Source organism: Panthera leo, chromosome A1 (assembly GCF_018350215.1).
Source record: "Panthera leo isolate Ple1 chromosome A1, P.leo_Ple1_pat1.1, whole genome shotgun sequence".
Classification (NCBI taxonomy): domain Eukaryota; kingdom Metazoa; phylum Chordata; class Mammalia; order Carnivora; family Felidae; genus Panthera; species Panthera leo.
The window spans coordinates 238,140,676-238,153,097 of NC_056679.1; the positions used below are offsets into that span (position 1 = coordinate 238,140,676).

The window sequence follows — 12,422 nt, forward strand, 5'->3', positions numbered from 1 at the left end:
AAATTTTAAACTGAAGGTACAGTTTCACTCATTTCATTTTTTTCACCTTCTATTAAATTTTTCTTTCCGATGCCACGTTTGATGTGGAACACGAGAAGTACTCAGTGTGTTGGGTGTACCTTCCGTGATTATAGCAAATTTCCCGAATGTGGCTCATCCCCGCGGTGTCCATTTTCCCCGAAATAAATGTATTTGTACGTACGTGTGTTTGTTACTGTCCTATGGGTTGATGACCTTCCATAAAGCAGGCATATCCGGGTAACAGTCACCCAGACAAAGGCATAGAACATTCCAGAACCCCAGCGCCCCCCCCCCCCAAGAGAACCGCACAGGGGGCTCAGCTCTGGTGGGCTGTCCCTTCCTTCCCTGCCTCGGAGATACCTGCTCAAGTGTCCTTGTCTCTGGAGGCTCTGCCCCTTCCCGTCAACCTGCAGGGCGGCTTGAGACATTCCGGAACATGTGTGCCGCGAGCTTCCTCCCCACGCAGCCGCTGGCCTGGCCTCGCTGTCCCTGGTGTCTCCCTGCTCCCTGCCCACACGATCGATGGTGAAGATGCCCTCACGCTTTATTCTGGAAGCAGTGGGGTTTTGCCTGAGACTAAGTGCCCCCCCTCGAATTATTTCCAGGGCAGCGGGTTCTCCAGAGGGGTTTACCCCGGGACTGTTTAGACGTGGCCTCCCCACCTTCTGCAGGGCCGCTGGGCCCACACTCCTGGTGCTGCCCCGTCTCCTGTCTCTCCCTTCCCCTGTCTCTTGTCTCTTACGTCTCTCCCGTCTCCCCCGTCTCTGCTGTTCCCTCAGCTTCTCTGCACGTTTTGTCGAGGGCACATGTCTTACTTGTGTGGCCTTATAGCGAGTGCGCCTGAAAAAGCGTGTCCCCCTCTGCTCTCCTTCGCGGACGTGCTCTGCTCACACGTCCACACGTGGCTCACACGTCCACACGTGGCTCACACGTCCACAGCGAGCCACCCCCACGGAGAACCTGCCGGATTTGCAGCGGCGCTGGGCGCCTGCCGGCCCTCGGATGGAGGCCACGGGCCCAAGGAACAGCAGGTTCTCCTCCCGCAAAGGAGCAGGTCCCTCCGGGAATCCAGGCCTCCTCCTCCTCTGGAAGCTCCGCGGCTCGGGGGTGGAGGTCCTGAAGGCCTGTCGTGAGATCCGGTCCGGGGCGTGTGTGCGCTGCTGTGAACCGCGTGGCTCCTCAGCGTTTGCCTCCCGGCGGCCTCCCCTCCCTTGGTTCTAGCACTGGCGATCTTTGATTTTTACAGATAACTTCAACACAAAATCACACCGACGGAAGCGACGGTTTTTCATCCTTTTGCCCTTCATTGTTCTTGCCTCATGACAGCTCGTCGGGCACGACGCGGGCACACGCGGTGCGAGCCACGCTCCCACTGTCACCCTGGGCCCGTCAAGGACGGCGGGGACTTCTGCACAAACACCCACTGGCCTTCCTTCTCCCGGCAGCAGCTTTACCAGTGGTTGTGAACGGGCGTCAACTCGATGAAATGCCTTCCTGCGTTTGCAAGAGGGTTACCAACTTGCCGCCCTCCATCCTCTCGATGTGGCAATTCCACGCCTTGACCTTGCCCCGCGAAACAGCCTTGCATTCTTGGAGTAACGCCACTGTCCCTGGCGCACAATTGTTCAGTCGCCGGATTCGGTTTAGCCCAGGTTAGTTTGTGGTTTTTACAACTGTTCCTGAACCGTGTGAGTCAATCCACAATCGGAGTCCCCCCCCCCCCCCCCCCAGCCTCAGGCAGCCGGCTGTGCCGAACGAGGGGACCAGGGCCGGCCTGCTCACTGCATTGTCACTAACAATAGAAATTTTCACTCAGAAATCTTTGCTAGTTTCGTAAGTTTAAGAACCTGTGAGGGCACCTGGGGGGCTCAGTCCGTCGAGCATCCGACTTCGGCTCGGGTCACGATCTCACGGTCCGTGAGTTCCAGCCCCGCGTCAGGCTCTGTGCCGACAGCTCGGAGCCTGGAGCCTGCTTCCGATCCTGTGTCTCCCTCTCTCTCTCTGCCCCTCCCCCACTCATGCTCTGTCTCTCTCTGTCTCAAAAATAAATAAACATTAAACAAACAAACAAACAAACAAAAAAAAACCGTGTGGCTGACAGGGACCAGACAGCTATGGAAGCTGTTGCAAAGTGGATTTGATCCTTGATCAACTTTGCGGTTTGCTGTGCCGGGTTTTATTTCAACAGGCCACAGGTTCAGCGTTAGATATTTTACACCTTAGTCTTCGGGGAAGGAGGATACCCCCCTTTGAAATCATGGAGAATGGGTGGAGGCGTCTGTGTGCTGGGCAGGAAGCCAAGGGGAGGGGCACCGCCCTGGGACGTCCCTCCCCCAGGGCGTTAAGGACAGGATGTCACCCTGAAGCCCTGGGGCCCCTGGCATGTGTGTGTGTGTGGGGGGGGGATTGGTTGCTCATGACACATGCCCAGCTTCTGCTGTTCCCTGGAGCTGAGGACCGGCCACAGCAGGTGAGGGCGGGCCCTGGGCTGTCCCGTGATCACCAAAGTCATTAACCTTTGTCTTAAACGGGGTGGTTTGTTTTCATGAAGGAGCCTGAGCCGAGTTACTGAGTCATCACAAGTCACGGGATGGGATGTTTGATGCTTCCCCGCCTCCCCGCCCCCCCCCATTCCTGGACTCCAAGGGTTATCTTCACCCCCACGGAGTCGCCTCTGATCTGTTATCTGTCTTTCCTGTGCCTGTGCCTTCCCAGGGGAAGGGGGAGCACTGTCTCTGCAGGGGCAGGGGGCTGAGGAGGCAGAGGGGGGAGAGATGGAGACAGACGGAGAGTTGGTGTCCCTCTGTCCCGCTGCCCGGCACCGGCAGGTGCCCAAGGTGATGGCACGCATTGGCAGGAGGCTCTGTGCCCACAGGCTGTGCTCACTGGAGCAGTTGCCCACCCCCTACAGTGCAGCTGTCACTCACCCTGGCCCAGAGGGAGGCCAGAGTCACCTGGAGTCCCATCCCTGCCTGTTTGTTTACTGTGAGTTATCAAGAGAAACGGTTGTTACTGACCTGGGTCTTTGAGGACATCCCCCCAGATAGGCTGGGAGGGATGCCCCGATTCTGCCTTTGCTGTGATAAGAGCGGCCCTGGTGGGGGCGGTGGGGGGCGGGGAGCCTCCCCGGGAGGCCCAGGGTCCAGGCACAGCCTCCCCAGCATATTGTCCAGCTGGGAAAGCGGACATGGGGTTGGATGGAGGGTCTGCGGTAGTTTTGTCCAATGAGTAGTAATTGGGCACATTTCTACTTCTATAACTTTCGTGATCACAAAAGTAACACATTTTTGTAACGTAGTTGGCAAATGCAGAAAGGAGCTGAGTAAAGGGTGTTCGTTACCTCACCGGGCACGGGGTGTGGGTAAATCCCGCGGCAGCATTTTCCTCTGATAGATGTGCGCGTGCACCCCAGTCACCTATACGTTCTGACACACGTACTCACGACGGGGGTCTGTGCTTACCGTACGGTGCTCGTCCCGCCCCATAAAACCCCACAGCGCGCGGGGACTGCGCTGGGATCCTTCGTTACCTGTTTCTCTATCGCTGGGTAGTTATGTCGTTCTGGGTTTTATGTATTGCAAATATCGCTGCACTAAACATCTTTGTTTACATACCCTTTTCCCCATCTTTTGACTTCGGGGACACATTTTTCTACATAGAAGACCATGAAAACTGCTTTCTGGAAAGATCTCGAAGCAGGAGCGTCCGCTTCACGCAACGCCTTGGAAGCAGTGGGTATCATTTTAATTTTTGCCGATTCAATGAGTAGGAGTTGGTATCTTACAGTATTGGTTTGTGTGTCCGATTCCTGGCTATACTATTTCTTTCTTCGTGTGTTTCTTTAGCTATTTGAAAATGTTCGTTATAAATTGCAAGGCCCCCTTTTTCTGGAGTGAGGGCCTCTGGGTAGTTGTCTGGCCCCTCATGTGTTTGGGCCTCCGTCCCTCCTCCCCGTGTGATCGGGTTCTGGGATGGGCCTCTCCGGACCTCTCTCCCCACCTCCCGATCAAGATGGCCCCCAAGCCCCCTGGGCTATCAGCAACCTCCACGGGCTGGCGTCCCTGAGCCAGACTCTTGGAGCAGACGCTGTCCCTCAGTGAGAAGCGCCCAGAGGCTGGAGGGTGGGGTTCCCACCTGTGGACATAGAAATCCCAAGGGCGTCCCAGCTGGAGCTCTTGATGGGATCAGTGCCCAGGAGGAGGACAGTCTGGCTTGAGGACCGCAGGAGACACAGATGCAGGTGAAGGTCCAGCCAGATGAGGGCAGCCCAGGAATCCAGAGGGGCCCGGGAGGGAGCCTGGCCTGCAGGACAGCGCCGTGTGAGGGCCCAGGGCCCAGGGAGGGGGAAATCAGACCGTCGGTTAGTCTGGGGCAGCACCCGTGTGTGGGGCCAGGAGGCAGCGGGCAGCGGAGACTGGGGCTGTGGAGGGGGCAGACGTGGGGCTGCCCGGCCATCCTGCTCCCACGTCGACCCTGTGTGGTCACTGGGCCCGGGAGCTGGTTTCCGGAAGACTGGACGCCGCAGAGGAAGGCAGTGTCTGCCCGGGGCGCGATCCGCGAGCAGGACTGGGGAGGCCACAGACGGCCGAGCCCGAACTTCAAGGAGGGACGTTGCAGTAGGTCTGGGGGTTCCAGTCACGCCTTGGAGCAGTTTCTGGAACTTCAAGTGAGGCTCAGAGAGGACACTTTGCCTCCGTGTGGGATGACGTGAGAGGATGGGGAGGGGCCGGGAATGGGTGCCCCTAGTGCCACACCCCTGCTCCCCTGCTCCCCTCACACAGACCTCGGCAGGAAGGTGGCAGGGTGGGGGAAACGGAGTCCTGGGCACATGAAGTCCTCCTAGACTGGAGGCCGAACGGAGACCGACCCCTGGCTTCTTTCCTCCCTGCTGCTGCCACCAGGCCCCTCTGACGGCAACTCCTGCCTGTCCCCAGCCCCCCACGAGGTTCTACCAGCCTCTCCCCAGGGTGGCACCCTTCCCCCCTGGGGGATCCAGGGCCCATCGAGGGCTGGGGGTGGGGGTGGGGTGGTTGGTGAAAAAGCCCAGACCCCAGAGCAGGAGCCCAGAGAAAGTCAGAGGACAGTGGGCCCTGGGCTCCAGGGGGCCCTGACATGTAGGGGGGTCCTCACATCTGTCCACCTGGCCCCAGGGCCTGTGGGGGCAGAGGGCAGTCCTGCCCACATGCTGTTACTAGGTCCTCCCCGCTGCGGGCATTCCCAGAACCCGGTCAAATTGTTTTCAAGGGGACGCACTCGATTAACCATCAACCTGGGAAAATGACTTCTCAGTGGACTCTGGGCTGGTACTTTTCCAGAGGCACTGTGCCCCAGTCCCCACCCAGTGTCCCTGGGGAGAGTTCCCAAGCTGTGGCAGGAGTCCAGGAACCCCACCTTTGCACCTGCGGCCTTAGGGGGGTCCCCCGCAGCACCCCGCAAGGCACCGTCCCTGTTCCCAGTTCAGACCCCTTCTCCCCAAACCTCCCGCCCCCCCCCCCCCCCACCCAGGCTCAGTCCAGAGCACCCCCGGTGCCTTCCCGCACTCCCACCGCTCAGTGATGTTCCAGATCCCTCCTCAGGGCCTGAGGGACCCAGTCCTGGGGCTGCCCCGACTCCCTCCCCACTGCGGACCCTTAGGTGCACACAGATGGCACAGAGTAGGTCCAGGGGCTCTGCCTGTGGGAGGGGTGCCCCGAGCCCACACGTCAGTGCATTTGTGCTCTCGAGCTGACCGCGGAGGCTTCTGCAGGGCACCAGGGCGCAAGCCAGCTGGTTTCCGGGGAGCAGGGCAGCCGCGCGTGAGCACGTCGGTCACTAAAAGGACATTTGGCTTCAGGCTCCTCGCGTGGACCTTTGACAGGCAGAGTGAGCCTGTGGGGCAGCCTTGCTGTGAACAGGTGCACGTTCAGGAATGTAGGTGGGGGTGGGGAGCGCGTTCAGCACCGTTTCTCCGGGGACCAGGGCTGGCCGCGCGCAAGGCACCAAGCGGCAGACCGCACCTGGAGCCCAGCGGGCCGCGGGACGGAGCAGTGATGCTCGCACGGTGCCCGTCTGGGTTTGCTGTGCTCCCACGGCACTTACTCGCCTGCCTTCCACGAGGGGCCACAGCTGAGCAAACGGGGGCGCGTCTATATGGCCGTGCTCATAACACCCTCCACACCACAGCCCGGGGCGGCCCTCCCTCGGGGGTGACCAAGCGCTCCCTGGGCACCGCTCCGTGCGGGCGCCCTGTGTGCCTGACGGGACAGCAGACACCGGCCACGATCACTGCCTGCGTCCCCGGAAGTGAGCAGGAGTGGAGAGGAGCCCGCGAGGAGCCCCAGGGACCCCACAGTCAAGGATGACCACGGGAGTCAGGTCTGGAGAACAGGCCAGAGAGATGAGCAGGGGGCAGGCCCGCAGCGGGGGGGGGTTCATCACCCAGAGAGTGAGAATTATTCCACGCCGGGAGGCGAGGTGAGGAGACCCCTCAAAGGTCCTGCCTGGGGGAGAAGTATGAATGGAGAGGGCAGGGGGAGGCCCTGGCCCAGGGAGGGAGCACTGGGGATGGGGTCACTTGGGCACCGATGGGACCCGAGATTGGCAAAGGGGAGTGGGCTAAGAAGACCCCATCTCCCAAGATGCAGCTGCCCCGGTACAGGCGTGGCAGGTGTCCTCCTGAAGACAAAGCTGCCCTCCCCCCCAGCCTCACCACCCCCCCCCCCAGCACAGGTGCAGGCGTCCTCCTGAAGAGGCAGCCACCCTCCCCCCCAGCCTCACCCCTCCAGCACAGGTGCAGGCATCCTCCTGAAGAGGCAGCCACCCCCCCCAGCCTCACCCCCCCCAGCACAGGTGCAGCAGGCGTCCTCCTGAAGAGGCAGCCACCCTCCCCCCGCCAGCCTCACCCCTCCAGCACAGGTGCAGGCATCCTCCTGAAGAGGCAGCCACCCTCCCCCACAGCCTCACCCCCACCCAGCACATGTGCAGGCGTCCTCCTGAAGAGGCAGCCACCCTCCCCCCCAGCCTCACCCCTCCAGCACAGGTGCAGGCGTCCTCCTGAAGAGGCAGCCACCCTCCCCCCCAGCCTCACCCCCCCCAGCACAGGTGCAGCAGGCGTCCTCCTGAAGAGGCAGCCACCCTCCCCCCCAGCCTCACCTCTCCAGCACAGGTGCAGGCGTCCTCCTGAAGAGGCAGCCACCCTCCCCCCCCAGCCTCACCCCTCCAGCACAGGTGCAGGCGTCCTCCTGAAGAGGCAGCCACCCTCCCCCCCAGCCTCACCCCTCCAGCACAGGTGCAGGCGTCCTCCTGAAGAGGCAGCCACCCTCCCCCCCAGCCTCACCCCTCCAGCACAGGTGCAGGCGTCCTCCTGAAGAGGCAGCCACCCTCCCCCCTAACCTCACCCCCCCCCAGCACAGGTGCAGCAGGCGTCCTCCTGAAGAGGCAGCCACCCTCCCCCCCAGCCTCACCCCCCCAGCACAGGTGCAGCAGGCGTCCTCCTGAAGAGGCAGCCACCCTCCCCCCCAGCCTCACCCCCCCCCCAGCACAGGTGCAGGCGTCCTCCTGAAGAGGCAGCCACCCTCCCCCCCAGCCTCACCCCCCCCAGCACAAGTGCAGGCGTGGCAGGTGTGCCCTGCGACTCCACCACAGCTGCTGGAGGACGCAGAATGGAGGTGGCTGGGGGTCAGTGACCGGGTCACGACTCCCGCGGCTAGAAGCCAGAGTGGGTCTTTAAAAGGTGAGTGAAGAGTAAGATGGAGAGGGCGCCCCGAATGGAGCGTCACCTCCTCACGTTAAACCGCACCTTTCCCAGGAGCTCATGAAGACAGAAGTTAATTCCTTCAGGAGAGTTGCCCTGACTGAGGGGAGAGGAGACCAGAACAAGCCAGGCGACAGGCAGGTGTTGGGTCCTCAGCCCACCTGCCCCTCAGGCTGTAGGGGAGAGGCCGAGAGAGGCGGGGGAGCGGCTGCGGAGGGGCGGAGGGGGTGGGTCTGAGGGTCAAGAGCCACTCCGGGCTTCTGGAGGCTTCCGGCAGGTCTGGGGGTATGGGCCTTCTGGAGACTTCTGGCAGGTCTGGGGGTATGGGCCTTCTGGAGGCTTCTGGCAGGTCTGGAGGTGTGGGCACCTTGAAGGGCTGGACGGAGGAGGGGGGCAGAAAATCAAGGAGGAGCTTCCAGAGCTCCTGGGGACCCTCTTTTGAGACAGAGGGTCAGAGAGCACCCCTGGGGGAGATGCGGGGCCGGCCTGGAGCGGTATTCAGGAAGCTTGGAGGATGGGGACAGGAGGGTCACCCACAGCCCTCGCACTTTCACCGGGCTGTGTCTAAGGTTGGTGCTTGGGAGAAGGTTCTAGAGCATGAGGACAGGTGAGGGCAATGGGGGAAGGTTGACGACGGAGGCCAGCCCGCCCAGGATGTCAGGCCCTGAGGCAGGCTGGCCAAGGTCCGACTGGGGAGAGGCCAAGGGCACTGAGCAGGCCAGCTGGCAGCACAGCCCTGGACTCTGGGCCAGACTTGGGGCTGGGGGTCAGAATGGACCCCGGGAGCAGGGGGTAGGCGTGGGGAGTGGTAGGCCAGGGGTGTGGTCTTTGGTGGTGGCCAAGGTTCAGAGGGCAAGGTCACTGGCTGGGAGGCCGGAGGGTGGGGTGGGCAATGCCTGAGTCAGCTCTCCGAACAGGTAAGGAGCTGAGAAAGTTGTCACATAGGGCAGAGAGCCTGGCCAGAGTCTTAGGAGGAGGGACCCCGACTCAGACAGGTCAGAGGTCAGAGGTCAGAGGGGCGGAGAGGAGTAGCTTGGGCGGCGGTTTGGGAAAGGCAGAGTCGGTGATGGCGGGGAGCAGGGCAGACCCTAAAGTCCAAGGGGCATCCGGGGACACACCTTCCTAATGTTCTCAGCCAAGCGCCCCTTGGTTCTCTCTCCACGCTCAGGAGCCCAAGTGTCTCTCCAGGGACAACTACAGGCTCCTTGCTGGCATCGCGTCACGTGAGAGAAGCCAGGTCCTCCCCTCCCCCTGTCACCATCCGGGGACTCCGTCTAGGATCAGCCCTCGAGGCCCATCCCTCCGGGGTCACCTTGGCCGCGGGGCAGGGCCTAACCCCGCCACAGACCTTCAACTTCCGCGAAAACCCGGCAGAAACCGTAAAACACTGGAACAGCTTTTTTGGGTCTTGGGAGATGGAGACGGAAAGTGCCCTGCGGCAGAGAGTTTATAAGGGCCAGAGCCACAGGCTTAAGGAAGTCCTTTGGAAAGAATCGCCATTGGGGTGCCCGGGGGGCTCAGCCAGTTGAGAGGCCAACTTCGGCTCAGGTCATGATCTCATGGTCCGTGAGTTCGAGCCCCACGTCGGGCTCTGTGCTGACAGCTTGGAGCCTGGAGCCTTCTTCGGATTCTGTGTCTCCCTCTCTCTGCCCCTCCCGCCCCTCACTCTCAAAAATAAAATAGACGTTAAAAATTAAAAAAAGAAAGAATTGGCGACTGGTGCAGGCAAAAATAACGAATGTGGGTCTACATGAGACAGGTCACCGTGCTGGGTGCTGGGTGCGGGTTCAGTGATCCGCAGGGGATGTCCCGGCTGGGCGGGTCTACGAGCTCCCGTCCCAGGGCGCCTGGGGGCTCCGTCGGTGAAGGGCCCGACTCTTGGTTTTGGTTTAGGTCATGATCTCAGCTTGTGAGTTCAAGCCCCGAGTCAGGCTCTGTGCTGACAGGTCCTCTCTCTCTGCCCCTCTCTTCTGCTCCCCCCGCCCCCGCCCCCCGCTCGTGCCCTCTGTGTCTCAAAATAAACTCACTTTAAAAGCTCAGGTCACATGCAGGTGTCGGCTCCACGCCAGCTTGGGGCCGCCTGTGTCCTTCGCGTCAGCACAGCTCCGAGCCCGAGGCTGGCCTGCCTGGCAAGCTCGGCAGGACAGCCGCACGCCTGACTCAGACCATCCGGGGCTCTGCCCGCAAGACTGCATGGCCCGCAGAGGGCGTGCGGAGCCCGCGTGTGGACTGGAGAAGAGTGAGGGGCACGAGGCCCCTGGGGACGAGGGGCCCCTGGCGGTGGTGACGGGTGGCACTCACCCCACAGAGTGACGGGTGTGCTCCCTCCAGGCCCCGGGGACTCGGGGGACACTTGGGGGCTCACAGCCCGCAGGAGACGGACGGCGGGGTACGAGCCCCTGGAGCTTACGCGGTGCTGGCCGAGGTCACTGACTCGAGAGAGCTCAGCTCTCGGTGCTTACTTTAAAAGCTGCCCTGGGAAGAGCAAGACAGAACGGGTGAGGGGGTTCCCGAGCTCGGGTCGTGTCCGAATGTCCACACTCCGGATGCCAGCAGGTGGCCACTCGTCACGGGCCCGGGCAGCAGCTCAGAAGGAGTCGTTTTTCTCATCACCGCGGGGCCATCCAGGGACCCACCCGCCCCCCATCCCCGCTTGCCGGCCTGCAGCGAGCCAGGGAAGTGTGCAGGGGTCAAGGGCGCCAGGGGTCAAGGTCAGTGGTGCAAGGGCGCCAGGGGAGGGTCGGCTGCCCTTGGTTCCAGCAAAGCCACCGGCTGAGCGGTAACGGGGAAAGGAGGGTCCCGGCACATTCTCTGCTCTCAGCCACCGCCGTCCTAGGAAATACTCCAGCAGGCAGCCAGACCACCTCTGTGGGCAGCCCCTCCTGCTGGAGGAGGGGATGGGGCCCTGTCCCTTCAGGTTCCCCAGACCCTGTGCACTAGGGGGTGATATGCTCAGCCGAGGGGGCTTCAGGGAAGGGGGTCCTGAGGAGGGGGTAGGGGGTATTGACGAGGAGGAGGGGGGAGGGGCCCCTGAGGACGGGGAGGGGTCCCGTGGAGGGGGAAGGGGTCCCGTGGAGGGAGAGGGGTCCCTGAGGAGGGGGATGGGCCCCTGAGGAGGGGGAGAGGTCCCCGAGGAGCGGGAGGGGGTTCTGTGGAGGGGGGAGGGGTCCCAGAGGAGGAGGAGGGGGTCCTGTGGAGGGGGAGGGGCCCCTGAGGAGGGGGAAGGGGTCCCAAGGAGGGAGAGGGGGTCTTGAGGAGGAAGAGGGGTCCCCGAGGAGAGGGAAAGGGTCCCGTGGGGGGGGAGGGACCCCTGAGGAGGGGGAGGGGCTCCTGAGGAGGGGGGAGGGACCCCTGAGGAGGGGGAGAGGTCCCCGAGGAGGGGGAGGGGGTCCTGTGGAGGGGGAGGGGTCCCTGAGGAGGGGGAAGGGTCCCGAGGAGGGGGAGGGGGTCTTGAGGAGGAAGAGGGGTCCCCGAGGAGAGGGAAAGGGTCCCGTGGGGGGGGAGGGACCCCTGAGGAGGGGGAGGGGCTCCTGAGGAGGGGGGAGGGACCCCTGAGGAGGGGGAGAGGTCCCCGAGGAGGGGGAGGGGGTCCTGTGGAGGGGGAGGGGTCCCTGAGGAGGGGGAAGGGTCCCGAGGAGGGGGAGGGGGTCTTGAGGAGGAAGAGGGGTCCCCAAGGAGGGGGAAAGGATCCCATGGAAGGGAAGGGGCCCCTGAGGAAGGGGAGAGCCCCCTGAGGAGGGGGGGAGGGGGAGGGGTCCCTAAGGAGGGGGAAGGGGTCCCGTGGAGGGGGAGGCAGCAGAGGAGACCCCGTGGGAGCAGAAACCCCCCACCGCAACCCAGCTACACCCAGAACAAGGAGTGTGTGACCCGGGTGACCAGACCCCAGGAATGGCACATCTCTGCCCCGGGGAGACCCCTGGGAGGGATGGGGAGAGGCCCGCTTCTTCTCTCCCATCGGGAAACTCGATGCAGCTGCCCAGACTGCCTTCCGTCTTTCCACAGGGGTGCAGGTGGGCACAGAGGGCGTGGGGTCGGGGGGCTTCTGCTGCCACCTGCGAAGCTAGGGCCCCCCTCTGGGCCTGCTCCCCTCCTCCGGTGATAGTTTAAGTGACTCCTCTGTGACAGGGACCATTAAAGGCCACCATGTGTTTTGAAAGCCCCCTCTAAGCTGTGTGCTTAGTCCCTGACTTCACGCTCTGCTTAGACAGTAAACGCTGGCGTCTCCATTCGACGGGCGGCAGCGTGGGAGCCAGCCTGGTGACATTCACAGACTCAGAAGGACACGCTGGAGAGTAAGAGTGCCACCAGCCCCACCTCAGACGTGGATGGGACCCCAGTGACGGTCTTCCAGATCTGAGTGTCGTGTTGGGACAAGCAGGGCAACCAGGGGAAGGCACGGCATCGGTGAGAGCCCAGCCTCCCCTGGTCCCAACCTCCCTCTCTCCCAGCCTCCCTCCTTCCCAGCCTCCTTCTGCTCCTGCCCCGCCAGCCACAGCATGAGTGATAGAGAAGCCACCACTGCAGCTTCCCCTTCCAGGAGAGCTGAGTCGGCTGTCGGAGGCCTCCTGTCCCTCTGAGCTCTCCACACAGGTCCTCATGGATTCGGTGCCCCGCCCCCGTGGAGCCCCACCGTGCACCCCCCGGCCCTGTGCATTTGACATGCACCAAT

The 12,422-nt window shown here is 62.7% G+C and overlaps 1 protein-coding gene across 2 annotated transcripts; it reads left to right on the plus strand.

Moving 5' to 3' along the window:
- The first annotated feature begins 322 nt into the window (after nt 1–322).
- On the plus strand, nt 323–6,417 carry LOC122202248. 2 transcript variants are annotated; one of them, XM_042908559.1, is made up of 5 exons: nt 323–546; nt 1,348–1,673; nt 2,897–3,006; nt 3,681–3,752; nt 6,184–6,417. In XM_042908559.1, the coding sequence occupies exons 1-5, from the start codon at nt 458–460 to the stop codon at nt 6,208–6,210; spliced, it is 624 nt and encodes a 207-aa protein (XP_042764493.1). In that variant the 5' UTR covers nt 323–457; the 3' UTR covers nt 6,211–6,417. The 2 variants fall into 2 exon arrangements, 1 of the variants encoding a protein (XP_042764493.1); XR_006194548.1 differs by lacking the exon at nt 6,184–6,417 and having other exon boundaries at nt 1,268–1,673; nt 3,681–3,806.
- Nucleotides 6,418–12,422: the final 6,005 nt, after the last annotated feature.